A 24,598-nucleotide genomic window follows, 5' to 3' on the forward strand; every position below is an offset into this window, starting at 1 on the left:
TTCCCTTCGATGGACATCTTCCTGCAGGCTCAGGGAAAGATCTAAAGGAAGACAACACATGAAAATGGGCAGAAAAAGCAAATTGAGAATCAGAAATGGATTCAGAAAAAAAATGATAAAGGTACATTCACCTAATGTCTTAATTTCTTTAAGAAGATATGAATATCACACCCTGCTACTTTACCCAAAGAACAGGTGAAAGATGAAATGATTCTATTGCTAGGAAAAACTAGGGAGAATATCTTGAGTACTGAGCTATAAAGATACAGTACCACAGATCTGAAATCAAACTGTAGTAGGCAGATACAAATAATTGGAAGTCATTTCATGCCATAAGAAAGTAAGTCTCTCAGCACAAAACTATGATACAATGACAAGATGTTCAAAAAAATGGGATGATTTATTCTGAAATAACAAAACTAGGAAAGATTTTACTTAAAAGAGATGGCATTATACAGTTTGAAATGTAAATGTTTTCAGATAGAATGAAAAACAATATATGAAATGGGCAGAAATCTGTCTCTATTTAAAAGAAACAAAATGAAGACTTTTAAGAAGCAGCATACACTCCATAGGAAGGACCACAATATCAACCAACCAGACCCCACCAGAGCTACCAGGCTCTGGTAAACCACCAACCAATGAGTACACATGGAGGGACCCATGACTCCAGCCACATATGTAGCACTGGATGGCATTGTCCAGCATCAATAGGAGGAAAAGCTCTTGGTCCTGTGAAGTCTCATTTTCCCAATGAAGGGTATTGCCAGGGTGTTGAGGTTGGAGTGTGCGGGTGGGAGTGGGAACATCCTCATAGAAGCAGGGGAAGGGGTAAGGAGACAGGGGAAAGAGGATAACATTTGGAATGTAAATACATAAAATATTCAAGAAAAATAAAATTAAAAAAGACTTTATTGTAAACGCATTTAAAGTGTAACATAGATTCATTCTTTCCACCATATTCCTGGTAATCAAATTCATGTCACCAGGTTTTGAAGAAAGTTTCTCCAACCAATGACCAAGTCTACTGCTCAAAAATGTGAGTTTAAGCCTTATATTATATATTCAATGGAAAAATATGTGACGATTTAGTGTGTATATGGGTCAACTTTTTGTCAACTTGACACAACTAGTCATAGCCAGGAAGAAGACCATCTATTAAGAAAGTGCCTTTAGAAAGTAGGCTAATCTGTAGGACATTGTCTTGCTTAGTGATTTATGTAGGAGAACACAGACTATCAGGGACATGTTGTCCTGTATAAGAAAACAAGCTGAGTATGTGATGGCAAATACCTTTATCCCAGCACATGGGAAGCAGAGGTAGAAAATTTTTGGTGAGTTCCAGGTAAGCCTGGTCTACAGAGTGAGTTCCAAGACAGCCAGGGCTCCATTACAAAAAGAAACCCCATCTCCTAAATCCTAAGAAGTACAAAAAAATGGAAAAGAAAAAAGTGAAAAAACAAAGAAGAAAAGGAACAGGTTGAGGAAGCCATGGTAGTAAGCCAGTAAGCAGTATCCTTCGATGGATCTATGTCAGGCCCTGCCTCCTTGAGTTCCTCCCATGAGTTCCTACCTCAACTTCCCTCAGTGGACTGCCACTCAGGATATGCAAGTCAAATAAATTCTTTCCTCCCCAAGTTGTTTTGATCATGGTGTTTTATCATAGCAACAGAACAGTAAAATAAATGATAAAGTATGACATACAAATAAATTTTATATATATATATATATATATATTCAGTAAGCCAAAAGATAATTCAAGTAAATAATAAAACATATTTGACTTGTCCAAAAAAGGCACTGTCAGGAAAAAAAAAAGGAAAACAGAAGAAAAAAATTAAAAAAATAGAAATTTACTAAAAAAAATTACAATTAAACCATGTCAGTAATTAAATAAAATACAAATAATCCTAACATATCACTTATAAGGTAAAATCCTGTCAAATTTGATTAACAGAAGTACGATTTCTTTGTATAATGCTCTTAAACACAGCACCATGATCACTAATTTTGTTTTTTTGTTTTTTTTTTTTTGTTTTTGTTTTTTTTTTGGTAGGTAAGGCTCTTACAAATATGAATAAAATACTAAAAAGTTTCCATAACATTGTACTTCCAAAGTAATGAACGTGGAAATAGATATGAAAGAATATGAAATAAACTGAAGCAATATGGTTGAAATAGATACATATAATACGTAACCACAACATACTTGTGCCTGCAGGCTTCTATTTCAAGTTCTTGATCTTCAGTTAGTAGAACTTTCTTGAAACCATTGGCAGGTGTGGCCTTGTTAGAGAAGTTGTGTCACTAGTTAAGATCTGGGGGTTTCTAAACTCTAGGCCACATCCAGTGACTTTCTTTCTACCTACTGTCTCCCCTTAAGGATGTAGCTCTCAGCTTCTCCTCAAGCACCAGGCCTACCTGCTGGCAACTTACTCTCCTACAGCATGATAAGGCACTACCCTGCTAATTAAATATTTTTCTATAAGCTGCTTTGGTTATGCTTTCTCTTCACAGCAATAGAATGCTATGCTGTATAATTCAGCACTGTATAATTCATGAGTTCATTTATCCAAAAAAGCAGGCTATGAGAATGCATATATTATACAAAATCCTATGTGGTTAGCCTGTTGTAAATATTTTTTAACCCTATACTGAGTGAATGTATGATGTTAATAAAAGATATAATAGTTCTCTTCATATATATTAGTGCCCAGCCCTATCATGACAGCCCTCCAAAAGATCCAACAAGCAGCTGAAAGAGTCCGATGCAGATATTTACACCCAATCAATGGACAAACGATGCTGACCCCTGTGGTTGAATGAGGGAAAAGCTGGAAGAAGCTGAGGAGGAAGTGTAGGAGGACCATTAATCTCAACTGACCTGGATCCCCGAGATCTCTACTTCACTGGCCACCAACAAGGCAGCATACACGTATATGAGGCCCCCAACACATATATAGCAGAGGACTGCCGGGTCTGTTACTTAGTCAGAGAAAATGCACCTAAGCTTCAAGAGACAGGAGGCCCCAGGGAGTGAAGTGGTCTAGTGGGGTAGGAGTGGGAGTGTGTGGATATCCTCATGGAGATGGGGAGAGGAGGTATGGGATGTGAAAGGGGGATAAAATCTGGACTGTTAAAAAAAGAAGATTAAATAAAATTAAAAAATAAATAAATAAGTTAGTGCCCAGTTAAAATAAACAAAGTGTGAAGTACTAAATATAGTTTCTTCCTATGATATATTGAAAATAATTTAACATATTCATGTCTCAAAAGAATTTTCATAAAATTAATTGTAATTTATTGCCTTGCATCTGGTTCAAGGAATAGACTCATTTTGTTTTACTTTAAAAATCTCTACAAGTTATTATTGTTCTTAATTATTTGGTTTATGTTCAATTTATATATTCCTTTGGTTTTAGCTACTAATTATTGAACACTTCAAGATACTTAGTAGTCAAACACTCCATATTTTTTTCTGAAGTTGTAGTTTGTCTTGTCCATGTTTGCCATTATGACAAAGGTAAGAAGAAATTTCGGAGTTGTTTTAGATTTTCATTCTCCTAATTGCTACAGATGATGAAAAGATCAGGTATAATTTTAGCCACTTTCTTCAAGGTAGGTTCAGATTCTTACTAAAATTTAACCTGAAAACAACAAACTATTTTAGTTAAGGAGAAAAGTTCCCTTTTTGGCTAAGAATACAACATGACTGAAGAAGTTTTATTCAGCCAGTGATTAGAAATCTATTTCTTATGGATTTCCAACTTGCTGGTGGTAACAATAGTTCCCAGTGTTTGATATTAAATGTTTCTAAGGATCAAAATCTAACTAGAGTTTACTGTGCTGCCAAGGCAACCAATGTAGTCATTTCCCAAGGAATAATGAAATGTGATAGCTTCATTGCATTAAATAAATTCTATACATATTTGCTTCATAATTATACATTAAAATACATAGAATAGCAATATTTTCAAACATTGTGTCGATCAAAATTCCAATATCATTTTTTTAGGATAATACCTTAGTAGCACTATGGTACATAATTAAATTTCATTATAGAGAAAGTTACAACATCATCCTAATAAAAGAAGAAGCTGCCAGATGTCTCAATAATTAGAAACATGAAAATAAGCAATGATCTGGTTGTTTCATTTTATTACTTGAAATGAGAAGAGAAAATTTATCTTCTAACTTTAGATGTTTGTTTTCAGTAGATGAACCTTCCTGTTATACCTAGAAGGCTCCTATTTCATTAAAATGGGGTATTATTTTAATCCATCTGATTCTGAATTCAATCTTCCTCTCAATGTGAGGACAGCATGACACAAAGTGAGCAACGTCTCGGTGAGAAATTAGAATGCCTTTGTATACCCTGGGGGTGCAAGTAATTCCATCATTTTCTCTCACTGTGAAGAACATTTGGTGGGTAAGAAGCAACATAAGAGATCATCCGATTCAGAGAGTCAGGCGCTTATATGAGAATTTTGCATGTGATGCTCATCTCTACCATCCGTTCTAAGATGATAGAATGGAAATTAATTCCATATTCCTTTCATAGTACTAAACAAACTCCATTAAAAGTTACCTTAAAGATTCTCAGTATAATTCTGCTATTACTTCTTCTTTTAATTTTAAAAAATAAAAGCAAAATTTGGCATGTAATTCAAACATAAAAGTTACAGAGACCTCAAAAACTGGTAATCACAACACAGTAATACATAAGAATCTCTTTCTTTCAGCTGAATATTTTAATGTCCATAAAAGTGTTTATATCATTCAATTGCCCTTCTACAATCATTAATTTTTAGTGACTATGTTGAGATTTATTCCAACAATATATATTTGTTGAGCCCTGCTCTCCCAGTATAGCTGTAGCCATTTTGTTCCACGCCTGCTAGCTATTTCATATTGTTGCTGTAATATGCCTTCAAAAATAACTTGACTCAGAGCAAGGTCATGCTGATCACATACCCTGCTATGTTCTGTTTGTTATGAGATTTGTTAATCTTAAGAAATTGCACAAAAGTTTACACAGGACCTAACAAATTAAAGGTCAATATCAACTGTTAATGTGTAAAATGGCTCAAGTCAATGCTGACCACTAGGCAGCACTTCCTGTATCTGCTTATGAGCTACCTGTGGTTTTTGCGGTTTTAACCTTTATAAGCTGACAGGAAAACACATTTGGGGTCATAGATTCAGCCCTTAATTCTGAGCTATGACCTTGATTAATCAATCTTATGATGTGTGTTCAATAAACCATCCCTGTCTGGCTGAGATCAGTGTTTGTGTGGTTTGTGGGTGACTATTGAATCCCAACAATATACATGAAGCCTTTTTTGTATATGAAACTTAAAGATTTTTTTAAATCTTTATCAATTTGTTTCATGTCTTTAAAAGATATATTACTGTCATTTCATTGATTTAAACAAATACTGGGAAATATTTATTGTAGTCTAGGTTCAAAGTGATTCCTTTCTACATTGGCTTACCATCCTTTATATAAAGGCTTTGATAATATTTGGTCAACTAAACATCAAACTAGTATTGTCTTAATGGAAAAATCTACTATTACTATCTGTTTCTAAGTTATGTCATAAGAAGAAGATGTGTAATACATGTAAAACTTTCAGGAATGTTGATTGATAGTCACACAAACAACTTCTCCATTCTTCATGAAACCACATTTCATATTCATATCCATGGATCTCATCATATTTTAAAGGAGACAAACACCTTCATGTGTAAGGCTCAGGACAAGGTTTTACTTCAGTTTTCTATTCGTGAGAGCCATGTCCTCCTGTTACTGGGTACTGTACAATGACTGAGTTAGTTATTTTTCTTATTTTGTGTCAAAGTGTGTGCCAAAAGCAAGGTGTGGGAGAAAGCGGTGCATTTCACTGTGTAGATAAATGTCACAGTCCATCACAGCCCGGGATGTAAGCCAAAGAGTCCATCTAACTCTCTTAGCAGTGTAATTGTAAATTTTATCCTCCTGTTGATAGTGTTGTCTTTGAGGTTTAGTGCTTCACTTTGCTAACCTAAGCTTAGTTCTGGAAGTGTCTAACTTCTGCACATTCTTATCTAGGCCTAGAATGTTTTCAGCCTCTTAAACCTGCTGCTGCATAAGGTCACCTCTTTTAGCTCTTTCTGAACTCTGGTTTGCTGATTTAATTCAGCTCTTCTATCTCAAAATCCTTTCCTAGCTAGCTGATTCAATCCACCTTTGTGATCTGTCTCTGACTCTCTCTCTCTCTCTCTCTCTCTCTCTCTCTCTCTCTCTCTCTCTCTCTCATCTCTCTCAAACTCAACAGAATTGCTCTTGGCCTTATGCTATCATTGTTAATATGCTCTAATTTCTGGATTCTTCTTATTCTATGTCTCTTCAGTCTACCCATGTCTAGCTTGTTCTCTTTTCTGCAACCTGTCTCTCTGTAACTATCCCGGTAAAACTCCCCTCCCCCACATTCTCTCTCTCTTTGTATCCTGTTCTCTCTTAAATAGCCTCTCCTTCCTCTCTCTTCTCATGAGTGTTGGACATATCCTACTCTGTGAAATCTCAATTAGATATCACGTTCAAGCATGGGTATTTGCTTTTACAAAGTAATTTGACCTTTATTGTTGGGTATTAAAGGTATGAACTTAGGGCATGTCTATATTCCAGCAAGAGAGATAAGAGGTATGTGCTAAGGACTGTATTCCAGCAAGACGAATTAAAGATATGTGCTAAATTAAGCTTCCTTATCTTTACTCTTATATTCTATTCAGAGCTTTAACCAATATCCAGGATAGAACATTTTTTTCTTAGTTAAATATCTCTGAAAAAGCCTTCAAAGAGGTGTATCTCACAGGTGGTTTTAAATCCAGCCTAATTTATTATAGAATCATACCACTCATAACGAGTTCATTCCTAGTTACCTTCACAGTCATGGGTCTCATCATATCTTAAAGGAGACAAACACCTTCACGTGTGGGGCTCAGGACAAGGTTTTACTTCAGTTTTCTATTCCTGAGAGCCATGTCCAACAGATCACCTTTGACTGATACAAAATTGTATACTATACCCAAACTCAAAATGCAAAGGCATATAAATAATATGACAAATAATATTTTTGTTTATTCTTCTGTCTCTGCTTAGTCAGTAAACCACTCTTTCAGTGTTACACCACAATTTACGTTAAGATACTTAATATTAACAAGGAAATATATACATTGAAAGAGATGAATAGAAATTTTTATGGACAGAAAAGGATGAATTTCATCAACTTCTAATTTTAATTTCTATCTAATAATATCTACTTGTATTCATGAAACAGCAATACCAAAAGGAATTTGAAACAACAATATGAAACAACAGTGTTAATGAAAACTAAAGGTAAGCTAGCATCTTCCTTTTTTACATTGTGCTTCCTGTAACAGTCCTATATTAAACTATTTGTTATGGAAAGTGTCCATTTTTTCATAAATGCAGTCAGCATCTCTGCCATGTTTAACTTTAAGCCATAGACATGATTTCCTTAGACCATGAATATTGGAATCGATCGACATATAAAGACAGGTGTGCACAAGGATTTCTCTTCCAGCAGTTTTACACATGTTTAAGCATTGAAAGTGAAATTAAATGTGAAGATGACATTATCAAATAAGATAAAAGCTCTTAAAGAAAACTTTATTGCAAATAAATACATATATGATACATATGAGATACATATATATTATATTTTTCAATTCTTTAAAAAATCCAAATAAAAATATTGCTTTCAAATATTCATATGAATCATAAATCAAATTTTTTGAAATTTATATTCTATAATTTAAATAAGAGTTGGCAAAAGAGACTAGTTTAATATAATTCAATTAAAGCAGTTGTAGCTTTATAATGAACAACAGATATTGTAAGTTTATGTTGTGGTAATTTGAGATATTTTGAAAAAGAATATTATAAAATACTGATTACATTCATCAAAATTAAATTTACTCCTGTTTATTATAATTGTTATCAAAGTGATTGACAAAATTTATTCCAAAGGTAGCTAGGTTTATTAAGCTCACATCAAATAATTTTAAAATCCTTACTAATTTAGAATCAGATTCTTATAATGGCTAGCCAACTATCGGCTATTTCTTAACTGACAAAATGCAAAGGCATACATTTAAACGTACATATTTTACCTCTTTTTATGGCCAACAGAAATGTGCATACTTGGTTCTGTGAATAAATGTTTATTTCAGCATATTAAAGAGACATACTGCAATGAAGCATATGGCTATAAAAGTATAAAATGTATATTCATAAAATCTACTGAAATTGCTGATGCCTAATACTTTATAATTATCCATCTCATATGTTTCCTTATAAAGTAAAAATATACTAAAATTAAAATTTTATGTAAGTATGACTCTTACAGAAAATTAATTATATATGAGATATACAAAATGTTATTTTGCTAAAAATGCCATTTGTGCCAAAATAAAACTTTGTATTACTCAAATATATTATGAAATATTAAAATAGAGAGTTAGAAAAAATTAATAAAACATTTTTTGTTAATGATGCTTAGTGTTTAAGTATTTATATAAAATATATTTTTAAAACAAAGCAAAATGTTATCTTGCTAGAACACTAAATTTAAAATGTTCTCTGTATTGAAATTACAAAGTTAATTGAAATTTTTTCTCCCGTTCAAATGATATTGTAAATTAAGCATAAAATACTTAAAAGGCCATAGAATTTTCCAGAATATTTTTCTAGACTTTATGATACTATCATAATTAATTATTAAAAGGAACATAATAACTGAATTCTTCTCACTGTCATATTAAATATCTAAATGAAACCAAATTGTGTTCTTAATTTCTAACTGCATATAGTTTATTATAGAGCAAATTTTTTAAAGAATCAATATATCCAATGGTATGGAAAGACCTCCCATAAGTCAGAAGTTTTATTCAGGATAGGGAACAGATGTAACTAGTTATTACTACAAAAATAAATTCACACTGAAAGATAGAAAACAACTTACACTGCCCCAAATTGTATACTATACCCAAACTCAAATACTGTTGGTAAATACTGGAATTTATTTCCGAAATTCATGAGAAGAAATGAATATATATGTTCTCAGAGTGAAAAATCTATTTCTATGGGTCACTAACTTTTCTCATGTATTAAATAATGTTAGAAAGTGAGGTTTGACAATTCGTGTCTTCATCTGTGCCCAGAGCTAAGGCTGTCCCACATCCCTTCGGACCTAAATCCTGCCCAGAGAGAGCTGGTCTCCCAGAAGCTCTAAGAGGAACCAACAGGAGCACACTGGGCACAGGAACCACAGAGCAGTCTGGGACAGACTCTTCCTGTCTCCATCTGTACCTAGAACTAAGACTGTCCCACAGCACTCTGAACCCAAAACCTGCCAGAGAAAGCTGGTGTCCCAGGAGTGCTCTCACTCCTAAGATCACAAGTTCACAGGCCCACAGGAGGGAAAAGCTCTAGTCAGAGACAGCAAGAACAACTAACACCAGACATAAGCAGATGACAAGAGGCAAGAACAAGAACATAAACCACAGAAATCAAGACTACCTGGCACCATCAATGAAACCCAGTTCTCCCACCACAGCAAGTACTGGATACCCCAACACCAGAAAAGCTACTCCTAGAAATTTTGCAAGTATTTGTCAAAATTCTGGGCTGAAAGAAGTAGGCTCAGATAAGAACATTCACATTTGGGCTAATGCAAGGATCAAGGTAAACACAGCCAAGGACTGTATGACTTTGCTTTTCTCTTGATAATCCTGTTATAGCCCCAGACCCAGACACTATGGAGACCTTATTGTCTTGTTTGATTGCTACCTGGTGTGATCACTTTGATCTTTACCTTGCTTGATAATCACTTTGTCTTTGATCTGAGATTCTCAACAGAAGAATATTGAATGGCCAAGAAGTACCTAAAGAAATCTTCAACATCCTTAGTCAACAATGAAATGAAAATCAAAACAACACTGAGATTGCACCTCATACCAGTCAGATCAGATTAAAATCTCAGGTAACAGCAAATGCTGACAATGATGTGAGAAATGAGGAACACTCCTCCATTGTTGGTAGGATTGCAAGCTGATACAACCACTCTGGAGATCAGTCTGGAGATTCTTCAGAAATTTGGACATAGTACTACCTGAGGACCCAGTTATATCACTCATGGGCATAAACCCAAAAGATGTTCCAACATATAATAAGGACACATGATGCTATCCATTAGTATCATAGCAGCCTCATTTATAATAGCCAGAAGCTGGAAACAACCCAGATATCCTTCAACAGAGGAATGGATACAGAAAATGTGGTACATTTACACAATGGAGTACTACTCAGCTATTAAAAACAATGACTTCATGAAATTCTTAGGCAAATGGATGGAACTAGAATATATTATGCTGAGTGAGATAACTCAGTCACAAAAGAACGCACATGGTATGCACTCACTGATAAGTGGATATTAGCCTAAAAGCTTGGAATACCCAAGAAACAATTCATAAACCATATGAAGCTCAAGAAGGACTACCAAAATATGGATGCTTTTAATCCTTCTTAGAAGGGGAAACAAAGTACTCATCTGAGGAAATATAGAGACAAAAGGTGGAGCAGGGGCTGAAAGAAAGGTCATCCAGAGACTGCCACACCTGGGGATCCATCCATATGTAGCCACCAAACCCAGACACTATTGTGGATCCTGTGAAGTGCATGCTGACAAGAGAGAGCCTCTGCTGGAGCCTTGCTGATACAGATCAGGATGCTTGCACCTAACCATTGAACTGAGTACAGGATACCAATAGTGAAGGTAGAGAAGGACTGAAGGAGCTTAAGGGGATTGCAATCTTTTAGGAAGAAAAATATCAACCAACAAGAACCCCTCCATACCCCCAGAGATCCTGGGGACTAGTCCACCAGTAAAACTCTACACATGGAGGGACCTATGGCTCTGGCCACATATGTAGCAGAGGAGGTCATGTCTGGCATCAATATAATGAGAAGCCCTTGGCCCTGTGAAGGCTCATTTTCCAAGTATAGGGGAATGCTATGATGTTTAAGTGGGAGTGGGTGGGTGGGAATAGGTGGGTAGGAGTGGAAACATCATGATAGAAGCAGGAGGAAGTATGGATGGGGGTATGGGAAAGGGGGGAAAGGGGATAACATTTGAAGTGTAAATACACAAAATATCCAAGAAGAAAAATAGGAAAAACAAGAAACTAAGAATCATAAATTCACAAGGTTTTGCTTATGAGGAAAAAGACTTAATTAAAAAAATACTAAGGAAAAATTTTCACAAAAATATGAATATTTCAGTCAACTGTGTGATGTTGCTGTCATCTTGACAGAAACTCCATATTGATGGCCCTAAGTAGAACAGATTCTCATAATCATTAGGGTAAACAGTGAGGGTTGCATGTCAGAAAGTGTTTTTGCTACTTAAGCTACAGAACTCATATGGTTAGCTCCTCCATATTTCCCTTTCCTCTTAGAAAAAAAAAATTTCTGACCTCTTAAATATTCAGCCATATTTCAAAATCCTTCTGAAATTCATTAAATAAAAATAAGAGGGAGGAAACTTCCTCTTGGAGACAGAGTGTGGGCAGGAGGAGGAGTGGGATGAGCAATTTTGGGAGGGCAGACTGGGAGGAAGGGAGTAATGAGTAGACTGTAAAAAAAATAAAAGTGAAAAGGAATACTATATAAAGAGAAAAAATAGTATATAAGAAATACTCAAGTTAATTAAAAAAAAATAAAGAGAAAAAATAAATTTCATATAAATGAAACATAAAATTGTCCCTAGTAATACCTCTTTTTTATTTTTCTACTGGCAATTTTCAAGACTTTTTGGGGGGACTGGGGTGTTGGTTCTATTGTTTTTCTACTTGAAAACCAAAGATATGTTTTAAGCTTTAATTAATGTATCTAAGAGATCCATAGACAAAAATGCCTCTAAGTTAAAATCCCTTTGCCCAAGAACAGATATGTCCTAAAATGCAAGAGGCTATGAAGATAACAAGCCAAAATTTTTACTTCCTTAAAGAAGTTTACTCACCTGAACTGGATGCTTGATCACATGTACTAGGAGGTATATAAGTAGGAAATATGTCAAGATGTATGTTTGTACCTAATGGGTTTACCTTATAAGCCTCTATAAAATGTGATCCATTTGAATCACCATTTTCCGGAAACCACAGAATGGACCTGGCCAGAATTCATTATCCTGGCCAGTGTTGATTATAACTTACTGTAATTTGACTCAAAAATTGTGATATTGGACATTTGCTCAATGGGTGGAAGTAACAACTGGTACAGATGCTAAATCCCATGCTAGCCAAGCACTCTATGTGCAAATGACTTTTAGAGAACTTATCTATCCACTTCAGACAGGACCAAATTAAACATTTCATCAACATCCAGGTGAGTCTCCTTATGTTCTCTATGTAATTATTAATTTTATCCTCCTATATAGAGACCTTGGAATTCCTTTCTTTTATTCCTTCTTCCTTTCTTCAGTTCTAAACAGCGTCCTGAAAAGTAGCCCATAGGGACTTGAACTCACAAGGTAAAGGATAAGTGTTGACAAGTGTGTTTACTCTGAGAGGTTCAGCCACTGGATCTAGGTCACCGTCCTCCAGATAATATAGCTCTATTCAATTTTAAAATCTTACTGCTTCTCTCAGGCCTCAGCAATGCTTTTGTCCTCTTGTTCTGGCTTCCACTCTCATGAAGCGCCTTGAACCAGTCTCGCAGTCTGTTTGCCACTTCTCTGAATTCCAGGTCACTGCAGGCTAAAGACAGAGAAATAACATAAGTGTTTAATCACATTAAAATGTAGCAAGACACCTGAGGGTTTCCTCTGGAAAGACTACACTTTTCTTTTAGTTTTCCTTGTGGACCATAAAAGGTGTTTCTGCCTCCATAAAAGGCTGCACATCGCCATTCTCTTTAGGTGTTCTTGCCATTATGTGAATGAATGAGAAAATGTGTGAGAAAATGCTCCCTTGCTATGAAGAAACATGGTCCCTCCTAAAGTCTGACCAAGCTTCCCTTTCTTCCCACTGTCTGTATCTCTAAAGCTACCTTTTAATGCATCTATCACATGGTGGTGAAACCCAGGAAAGCATCAGGCTAACTAGCAGGCAGTTCTAAGACTAGTCTAGGAACTAAACCACTACCAATATCTATCAAGAAAACTTTGTTATCAGTCTACCTTTGACCTTTTCTCTCATCTTACTGTCTTTCCCAGACAGCCTAATCTAGGTGGGAAGCCAGGTTCTATTCACAATTATGCAACAGTTAAATGCCCAGTTAATTTAATCTCAGCCTAATAAAGAGGCACCTCAGATCTAGGAGCTCATTGGAGTCTTATTTTGCGAAGCCCACTCAGTCTACAGGACAGAAGACTTTCACTGGATAAGGTACCTTCACTTGAAATCTCTGAGAATCTTTCATGAGTCCTGCAGTTCTTCAGCCCTGGAATTGTCCCATTCAATTGGGGGTTTCCTCTATTAACTGATGTGTTTAGTCATTTCAACACTTAGATGACGCTCTAAACAATAGGTTAAAAATTCCAAGAGTTTTAGCTAAAAACTATGAAAACATTTTACTGACTTAAGGTCTGAGGTTTACTGCAATTCCACAATTCAAATGGGCATTGTTGGCCCAAATTTGCCACTTTTCATGTTTAGTATCTAACCAGGTTTAAATAACTCCATAAGGTGGAATAGCCCTATGCCCTAAGACTTCTTCCTTAATGAAACTCATAGTTCACTTTAATTTTATTGTTTTCTTACATTTCCTGAGACAGATTGCTTCTTGGTTCTGCTGGGCCTCCAAACTTGTATCTTCACAATTATTCCTGGCTATGGTAGCATAGAATTATTTTGACATAATATTTTTATTGATTATTTGGAAATTTCCCATAATTCAGCTGATCACCCTTACCTCCCATTCCTCCAAGATCTGTTCTCCTCAGCCTTATGTCCTACCCCCCCCCACCAAAGAGTAAAAAACAAAAGGCCAACAAACAATATTAAACCAAATTTGTGTTGTCTATACAGTCACTGGAGCCTGGTCAAACTCCAGGTAACTAGTACAGTAAAGAAAAGTGAGTTCTTCCTCACCCCTACCCCTGCCAGTAGCCATCTATTATTGAGAACATCCTTATCACATTTTTAAGAGTTCTCTGTAATGACTTTCTATCTAGTTTGTTCCTTTTCCAGGGGTTGGATGAAGGGGTTGTCATAGTATTCTATGTCTCTTTCAATGTGAGTTTGCTGTCATTGACACCACTGTAGAAGATCCTTCCTTCTATAGTATCCATGGTCTTCCACAGGTATCTGGTGACAGCATGGGCCACAAACATGCTCTTTGTCTACAGTATTAGCATGTTCCATTGACCTCAGCATAGTCTCTAGTACCAGTACAGGTCAGGGACAGCAACAGAATCCCCAGAGGCAGCCTGTTATATGCTCAGAGGGCATCATCATGGATTCAGTGCATAGCCCAGACCATGGACATCCTCAAAACTTTCAGTTGTAACTCAGACACAACATCAACTCGGTTTCGAACTGCAACAGGACCATGGGCCCCAGCACAGTTTTGATAACATGGACCATGGTCATCAAATGGTTCCTAGAGAACAGTATGGCTCACATACATCAATAATAGTGGAGAGGGCAGCACAGACCATGGGCATGCACTTGGACTTCAGGGGTAACATGGATCCCCATCAACATCTACATGACCCTCAACAATAGCAGGACCATGTACTCTAACATGGCCTCTACACCAGCATGGACTACAGACATCTGTATTAGTGGTACCTTCAATAGTGACATAGGCTATGGATAATGCAGCAGAACCACAAAACCAGACATGGCTCTCTAAACATCACTAGCCACAGATATCAACATGACCTCAGAAGGCAGTATAGACCATGCACATCAACATGGTCTCCAGCAGTAGCTCAGGCCATAAGAATGGTTCAGCCTCTCTTCAGAATGTATGCACCACTCTGTTCCTCCATTCTCTTGACCCTTCAATCACAAATCCATTCAATGTGTTGGCATTAGAAACTGTAGTAAAGGGTTTGCTATTGAATTACATGTATATAACTTGGATCCAACTTTTGTTTAGGAAATAGGTATGTGCTTAATGGGCTCATCTTGAAGGATCACATGGCTTGCTGCCATCTTGCCTGATGACAAAACAGGTATATAGCTTACTGCATCTTGGATGATGACCTCATAAGGATAGACGTGTCCCACTTGACTTTAGTGCCAATTTGGTTAAGGTGATCATATAGTGTCCCTCTAGTGATCATTGTACTGCTTATTTAGAGTAAAGAAGCAACACCAGTTTTCTAACAATTGGATCATATAACAGAACTGTTATATTTTTGCTAACTTTTTTAAGGTTTGGCCATTTGGTAAAACTGAATTATAAAAATATAATACTTTATCTATCTTTGTTAAGATTTAGCTACTTGGTGAAACTTATTCATATAAAACTGTAATATTTTTATTATCTTGATTAAGCTTTAATTATTTGGAGAAACTTGGTTATATAAAAAACTGAAAATTTGTAAAATTACATTAAAAAGGCCAGTCTTTCTGTCAATTAGGACCTTTAATTCAAGAATTACACTTTTAAGGCTCCAACTTAAAAGTAATAAAATTATAAAACTGTAATTTTATAAGATAATTACTTACTGTATACTATAAAAGATAATTAAGATATACACATTAATGATAAGTCATGCTAAGAAAATAAAAATAAAAAACGTTCCAGAGACAACTTTGATGGATAGACCAATATTTTCTCATATTTTGTTTTCTGTTATATCCCATCATGTAGTATCCTGCATGTTTTCAAAATTAACCTTAAGAGCAAATAAATCAAAATACATTTAATATAAAGTTAAATATGATTAATACAAACTAATATTAAAATCAGGCATTTTAAAAATTGCTTATAAAAGATTGAATACTTTAGTACAATGGGAAAAATCATAATACTATTGGATAGTAATTCTCTTGGATGGAACACCATCCTACCAGAGTAAGATTCATTCTAGCTTTATTGCAGGACAAGAATGCATGAGGAATAAGTCCTGTCAGAAATTTGCTGCTTCTACTGCTGGCTGCATAGATATGAATAGAAAAATAAAAAATAAAAATAATAAATAAAAATAAATACCCCTCCTTATCTGAAGATGAATTACTCCTCATGTCTGATATGTCAAATGAATTATTGTGCAAAATGAGACCTCAGATCCTAGAGGTCTCAAAAAGTGAAGAAAATAACAATTACTCTGCCTTCAATGTCTATTGGGCATTTCCTTTACCCCCACTTTCCATCCTTCCTCTTACTAAAGCTAATTTCAGGATCCACAACTCATAGGCACATGCTCCCCAATTAAAGGTAGTTGACAGATTCTTCAGGAGATAACTTTGATGAAGTAGATAAAACTCCAGGGCCAGTGCCTGCATTCTTACCTTGAGGCCTACAAATAGTATAGAGGTTTTGGTAACAACGCTTGTTAATGTTACAAAGGAGCCAAAAGCTCATTTAATTTACTTTATGAATTATATAAAACTGATCTATTTTTAAAGTAACTTATGTTAAGAAAAATACTTACTTCTGTCAGTAATATAGTGATCTAGAGATTTATCCATCAATAAAAGGAGAAAAAATTGACTAGAGATTTCTTTGTTAATTCAGTGTATGCTGTATGTAAATTATTTGTTACAGATTTGACACAAACTGACTTTTTACAACTTTCTTCTGCTTGTTGAATGTGTAGAATAAAAACCTAGAGATTTTTAAAAGGTTCTCTTCATAGTGTCAATTTTAGAAAATATTGTAAAATGAAACATTTATTCCCAAGACCACAGTCCTTGACTTGTCCAATAACTTAAAACGTCTAGATTGTTCTAGAGAAGGATCTGTTGATGAGAAAACAAGGCAGTTGTTGTCTCTGAGAGTATTTTTTAATGGAAAATTAAAAAGAATTTCTTTGGGGGGACACTTAGAATGAAGTTGTTTATACAGCCTGATATTTAGTATATGATCTTGGAACATCTGTATAGCAATTTGATGTAAAAAAAATGTTCTAATTAATATTTTCAAGTACTATGACTATTTGAGGTAATAGTCCTAATTTTTAAAATTTCACTATCTTAAAAATTTTTCTAATCAGACATTTTGTGTTATTTTAAATACCCTATTTCTGTTCAATAAATAAAAACTGACATTGGCAATATTTATAACAAGTCTACAAAGTTTATCTTATATAGAAGCAATGAGTATCACTCAAACGCATTTTGACCAGATTTATTTCTTTGATGCTGATTTTCACTATCTTTTTACAAGGGCTTAAGGCGCTTGTTCAAATTGATGTAACAAACAAATAACTACAGTTACCTTTTTCTCTTATAGAACTCTGGTACATGCTTCAGCCATGTGAAATTTTATTTAATTCATGTTAATCTAGATATAAACGTTTTCTGCATTTAATTTTGTTTCTTAATGCTCCCAACAAAGTTGTACCGCCATTACCTCCCGAGGTTTTTAAAATTAATTAGTTAACTAATTCATTTACTCAGTCACTTTACATATGGCTCACTACCCACAACCAATCTCCCCTCCCACAATCCTTCTTCCCATTTCTACCTCCAGTTCTTGATCTTTGCCAACTGTTAGGTTAAATCCTTGACCCTTGTGTGGAAACTCCTATGAGGCACTTTACATGTTGCTCTACTCATCGACCATATGTCAGCTCAAAGCAAGTATTGAGAGAATAATATTCCAAACCCTTAAATGCTGTCCAGTGACCTCTGTGAGGGCACTAATGGACCATGGGCCAACCTCTGGGTATTGTTTGGGAGTCCTGTTGTTAAAAGAGTTGGAAGAAGCAGTCCTTGCAACCTCTCTATCTTACTAGCTCAGATTAGCTTAATAGTAGCTCAATTCCTTGACTGCTACAATACTCCATAGTTGAAAAAGACTAGCTTTGACTGCTGCTAAAGAAGGGGTCTGTATCCTTCTTATCCAATACTGTTTCCCCACCAACAGACCCTAACTTGTTCAAATGGGGCCTAAAACATGGGAACCAGAAAAACTCCTTCCTGCTTCCCTCTCAATATGACCCTTCTTCCCTGGATCACTCTTGGATCCTGATTATCCTTACACTTACCTTTTTTACCCTGTCTTTTAAATGTTTCACTTACAGAACTTCACCATATTTCCAAACAAAACATTCCACAAAAGATTTTCCAGTAACCCTCACTCTGCCACAGCTCCACTTACTTCTCTACACAGACGTTTAAATGCTGTGGAAAAACTCTGGTTAAAGAGACCTTGGTACAGAGACAGGCAGGCAGGACTAATATAGTAAAAATGGCCATTTTACCAAAAGCGATATACAGATTCAATGTAATCCCCATCAAAATACCAATCCAATTCGTCAGAGAGTCAGACAGAAAAATTTGCAAATTCATCTGGAATAACAAAAAACCCAGGATAGCTAAAAATATCCTAAACAATAAAAGGAATTCTGGGGGAATCACTATCCCTGAACTCAAGCAGTATTACAGAGCAATAGTGATAAAAACTGCATGGTATTGGTACAGAGACAGAAAGATAGACCAGAGGAATAGAACTGAAGACCCAGAAATGAACCCACACACCTATGCTCACTTGATTTTTGACAAAGGAGCCAAAACCATCCAATGGAAAAAAGATAGCATTTTCAGCAAATGGTGCTGGTTCAACTGGAGGTCAGCATGTAGAAGAATGCACATCGATCCACGCTTACCACCCTGTACAAAGCTTAAGTCCAAGTGGATCAAGGAACTTCACATCAAACCAGATACACTCAAACTAATAGAAGAAAAAGTGGGGAAGAATCTTGAACACGTGGGCACTGGAGAAAATTTCCTGAACAAAACACCAATGACTTATGCTCTAAGATCAAGAATCGAAAAAATGGGATCTCATAAAACTGCCAAGCTTCTGTAAGGCAAAGGACACTGTTGTTAGGACAAAATGGCAACCAACAGATTGGGAAAAGATCTACAAGGCTTATATCCTACAAGGCTTATATCCAAAATATATAAAGAACTCTGTAGAGGGCCACAATAACGTTCGCCACCACAAGATGGCGCTGGCTTCCACTGCACCCCACGTGGAAGGCCGAGATAGTTTTGCCATTACAAGATGGCACTGGCCTCCGCTGCACCAGCCGACTTCCTTTCAGGAAGTTAACTGTGTGTGCATGTGCAAGAGTGCCTTCCTGCCAGGTCTTTGCCCACTCCGGGGCGTGCCTATGAGATCATGGGTAAGTAACCAATCAGGTGTGGATGCGCCGTGCTAGGATGTATATAAGCCGTGCTATGCTGGTGCCCGGCCGCCCTCTATTATTAATAAATAATAAGCATTTTGGCTACAGAAGGATTTGTGTGTTCCCGCGTATTCTTGCTGGCGAGGTTGCACGGGATATTTGGTCTGAAACCCGGGACGCCATCACCAGGCCCCAAGAGGGGGTCTTCCATCTGCGGAAGGAATCCAGAACTGTAGTGTTTAAAAGGTAGGCCTGAGAGACATGCTTAGCCTTGACCTGTTCCACTTCACTCCCCTGCTAGATGTGGCGGAAGTTTCTGTTATCGTTTTAGCAGCCCTTATGCTTTCTCTATTGGCCTTTGAGTTTTTAGCTGCTGCCGGACAGCATCAGAGGTCACATGGGAGCCGCCCAGCTGTAATAGCAAAGCAGAGAGCGCTGGGGGAGGTGCAAGACGGCATATCAGAAACAGGCTGGGGTAAAAAATTAAAGAGCTCAAGGAAAAAAGATAAAAATAAGCAGACAGTCCCCTCTAAAGACTCTAAAGACTAAGATCTGCGGAGGCGAGAGATTGGAGAAAAAACACCCTGGGAGAGAAAAAGGGAGGAGATAAAAGGAACACAGTATTTTGGGAGAAAAATTTTGTCTTTGTGCTTGTAAAAGGTGTGATTAGGCTCTGGAAGCTTCACAGAGTCATACTGATCAGATTTGGTAGAGGTAGACCGTCTGAAAATTTATTCAGGAGAATCAAACAAAAGGACATCTCAACGCCCATGCACAGCTTGATGGAGTTAATGTAATTGGGTTGTGAGTAAAAATATTCAGGATTGTGTTTCATTTCCATACCATTTGTGAATGTCAGTCGTGCTGCTCAGATATCCCATAATATATCCCAGTATCTTACAGGAATTTGGTTTCAACACGTTGATGGACTAGTCCAGTAATTGAGACAATTCATTGTCCATATCAACTCCACTCGAGTGGATAGTCACTGTGAAAGTGGTGGGAAAGGGAAAATCCTACCTCTCTGCTGACACCATCTGGTTTTTTCCCTCCTTGTCTATTGTCTGTCCTTGGTGCACCAAGCTGTCCCTGTATGTCAGTTTATGTCTGTGGTTTTTGTTTCTTGTTGCTTAAATGTTTTATGTTTCATGTTCAAAAGAAAAATGGTAAAAACTTTATCTGTCAATCGTTCACATCTTGATTTGGTTTTAACTCGTTTCAAAAAAAGGAACAAATAAAAAAAAGCAGTTTCAATCAGGCCTTTAGAGCCCTGTACCTGTAGCCAGGAGTCTAGGTCAGCTGGAGAAGCTGCCCAGGGGCTAAGCGTCTGCACGAGCTGATCTTAAAGGCACCAGCAGCTCCCCAGCTTCTTTGGTACAAGAGCTGATAGCTGTTTCTCTTAGAAAAATCCCTGACTTATTATTTGACTCAACAGGTGACAAGGTTCTTCTCTTAAAATCATAGCAAAAAAGGTAAAAATGGTGCTTGGCCTAAATATTAAAGATATGTGTAGCCACTTCAATTTTGTTTCTCATTGGTTTTAAATGTATAAATATGCTCTACATGCCTTGGTTATGGACTATTGGCTTTTAAGTTATTGGATATGGTTAAAAAGGTATAATATTGGTAACAGAAAGTTGACATAAAGCTAGTAATTTGGACGAAGTCATTCTAGACAACATGTGACATGAGCCAACCTAGGGACACAGGTCTAAATTGAGATAATACTTTTATGGAACTCTTATCCTAGAAACCAGGCTTCTAAAAGAATTTAGGACAATGTCTCTTTGTTTTGAGGTATTGGAGACCGCACCACCATCGTGCATTCAAATGTAAGAATTGACAGTCAAACTTTGTGGCATAAAAGATAGACTTGGGGTGTTTTGGAGACTAGATTGTTTGTTGGAGGTTGAGTTTTGCTTTCCAAAGTTGTGGTTTGCCCTGAAGTTATCTGTATTTTGATGCTAATTCCACTGCCCCAAGAACAGCTGCCTAGTCAGTACTCAGAACTCAGGTGACTTTCCAAAATAGTGGCCGTGCTCTGGTGTTACAAGGAGAACTTAAAGATTGTGATTAAGGATTGCCAGTGTTACATTGACTAACTCAAACTTATTTGTAATTAAGAAAAATCAAACAGGTAGAGATTGTTACAAGATTTATGAAAGATTGATGAGGTTTAGGAACTTGTGAGAACATTACAGCCAGTTTGTTTACTCCAACTGCCATTTCAAGATAGATTTAGAGGATTGATTTTTAGTTTTCATTTCGTGAGCTTGCTTATAATTTTAGAGATCCCATAAAGTGATATCATTAAGAATGGCTAATAGCCTTATATTATGTAATTTTGTTGCTTCTTCAATGTAAGGAGTTAGAACTTTGAATCTTTCAGTGTATACGGAAATTTTTACTACAAACCTTTGCTCTCAAAATGAGCTTTAATATTTGGGGAGTAGCTGTTGCACTACTCCAAAAAAGAATATTTGAAACTAATTTTAAGCTACTAAGGATATGTTAATTGGCTAAGTACCTCACCTTGCCAGAGGACTTAGGTCTTTGTTATCCACATTGGAGATAAAGCTTCAGTTGTGTTAATACAAAATTGTAGGCTAGAGTCATGGAAGTATTTTTAAAAGATACCTGGTAAAACATATCTTATTCCAAAAAACAGTTAATTGGTTATTACAAAATACTGATATTTGGCCTATTACATATACAATTTTTTCAGGCAAAATTGATAATTTTACTCTTTACATGCTTTTGTATTTACTGTAAATTTGTACATGCAACCCATAGGAAATGTGCTTACTGTATTTATAGGTGGTTCGTCTAATAAAAAGGCTACATATATGATTGGATCACTTGTTTATTCTCTTGAGTTTCTATTGCTCAAACACAGATTATTAAATTCCGTGGTTTAGCCACTGTTTTTAAATCAAGCTTTCAATTCACATACTGATAGCCAATGTGTGGCTTGTGGTTTAGAATTGATTTCAATTACTTAATGCTTTATTAGAGACAGGTTTTCTACTTAAAATCAATGAGTGATTTCAATGTGACTTGTCTGACAACTCACTGTCCTTTCAGTGCTCTGGCTCAGACAACTAAACAAAACCATAGACCCAGCTCTTTGAAAATGGTAATGGAGTTGGTATGAAAAGAGGAAGACTCCATTTGCTTACTTTCAATTCCCAGTCTCACCATGCCAGTTCAGGGATTCCTAGTATGACTAAATCTAGACAATATTTACAGGATTTGGCATTTCTAATTAATGCTTATGTTTAGGTAAATAAAGCTGGTGAGGGGCTGGAGAGATGGCTTAGTGGTTAAGAGCACTAAGTACTGTTCCTTAATAGACCATTTAAGAACTCAAACTAGATTGCCTGGATCCTTTAACAAGGGAGGACAATGATACCAGGCAGATTATAGGCCTTACATAGGAACAATGAGTCAAAAAATCTCATTCTTTATATATCCAAAACAATAATGCTGGAGACAATAATTTGGTATACAAGTCAATTTATAAATACAACTGCTCAGTGTCCTTAATTTAATCCTCGAGGACTTACCTTAATAAATAATATCTTTACTATATCTTAATAAATAAAAGGGGGAGTTATCCCTGTATGCTAAATAATGCTCCTTTTATTTCAATTTTAAAATCTGGATGCCAAAGTTTATGGCACCCTACAACTAGGCATACTTCTGCCTAGGTGAAATAGAGAGATCCACATATTGACATGATCCTGTTCAGATATTTTATATGGGGAAGAGGGCATGTTTGTGTTTTTTCTACAGGATGCTACAAGAGTATGCCAGCTGCCAGAGGTGGTTGCTGAGACTTGCTGATCCTGGTTGCATAAAGATTCAGCTCTCCTGGTTCTGGTTCCTAGAGTCATTCCTCTGCCCTGAGAGGAAGATGAAAGATTTCCCCTCATCTTTTGTCATCACAGAGATTTTGGCGTTGCTGCAGTCAGTGTTACCACTGCGTGTGTCCCGTCCCACTGTGGCCTGCTCTCTGACCCTCTGTGCACAGCTGCTTGCTGGAAAAGACTGGACTCCAGCCGTTGCTGCCCCCCCACCCCCATTTCCCTGGTGACTCTTGCTGCCTTAACTGGTGTTGTCATTTTGCAGACTGTAGCTTCACAGGAATGCCACCTGAGTAAAGCTGCTGTGGACTGGGGAACTCTGTCCTGGTTATGCAGATTTCAGACATGGTTCCATTGACTGCTGGTTGTTCCAGAGAAGAATGACTGATCCTGAACTGTCCTGGGAAAGACCTTGTTACTTTCGCTGCTATTGTAGCAGCCATTTACTGTTATAGCCATTGTGTCCACAGTGTCTGGAGTTACCCTCCCCCATTCTAATGTTAGACAAGCACAGTGGGTGAACTTTCTGGAGTAGTTGCTAACAATTGGGAATTCTAAATTTATTATAGGAGCGGCTTGACTATGGCCCTTGGTGGTAACAGCTGAGGTGAACCAAATGAGGTGCCCCCTACTTATCGGGAGTGGCTCTGTTTGGTGCAGCCCTATGCTGTGGATTAGTGTTCATGCTATGGTTGGTTTGCAAACTCAGATCTCAACAGAAACGTGACAAGGTCGTTGTCACTCAAGCACTTGTGGCCATTGAACAAGGGGTCTCCCCTGGAATTTGGTTATCTATCTTCAAAAATTAGTCGGTATCTGAGTTCTCTGCTCTTGCACCCCATGGATCTGTGGATCCATTGCACTGGGATGAGAGAGACTCAATGATTCTTTGATCAGCCCTTCCACATCGCTGAGGTTTCCTCATTGCACACAGTAGGGTGATCATGATTTCCCCACTAATTCATTTTCTGGCTGGCCTCTTTTTAGAGTTCGCCCTAGGTCATTTAACAGTTACTGTCACACAGCACTGTGGTATCCAGAGACAGGCAACTTTACTCATGTACAGTACACAGGGCCAGGTGGCGATAGGGTTACCTTCGATAAGGCTGTGACATAGAGGAATGACCTAAGACAGGAGCCACAGCAGATGGACGTAACTGCAGGGACCTAGACCAGCCTAGACAATAATTTATTGTTATAAATAAAATAATAAGGGGGAGATGGAGAGGGCCGCAATAACGCTCACCACCACAAGATGGCGCTGGCTTCCACTGCGCCCCATGTGGAAGGCCGAGATAGTTTCGCCATTACAAGATGGTGCTGGCCTCCGCCGCACCAGCCGACTTCCTTTCAGGA

General features: G+C 36.8%; 1 protein-coding gene across 5 annotated transcripts in view; it reads right to left on the reverse strand.

Moving 5' to 3' along the window:
- Window positions 1-24,598, reverse strand: part of Spock3 (SPARC/osteonectin, cwcv and kazal like domains proteoglycan 3) — a 432,583-nt gene that overhangs the window by 11,220 nt on the left and 396,765 nt on the right. For all 5 annotated transcript variants that reach the window (XM_017600103.3, XM_063275407.1, XM_017600105.3 and 2 more), the window contains 1 exon segment: window positions 12,700-12,819. In XM_017600103.3, coding sequence (XP_017455592.1) covers window positions 12,700-12,819 — 120 coding nt within the window.

This window comes from Rattus norvegicus, chromosome 16, assembly GCF_036323735.1.
Source record: "Rattus norvegicus strain BN/NHsdMcwi chromosome 16, GRCr8, whole genome shotgun sequence".
Classification (NCBI taxonomy): domain Eukaryota; kingdom Metazoa; phylum Chordata; class Mammalia; order Rodentia; family Muridae; genus Rattus; species Rattus norvegicus.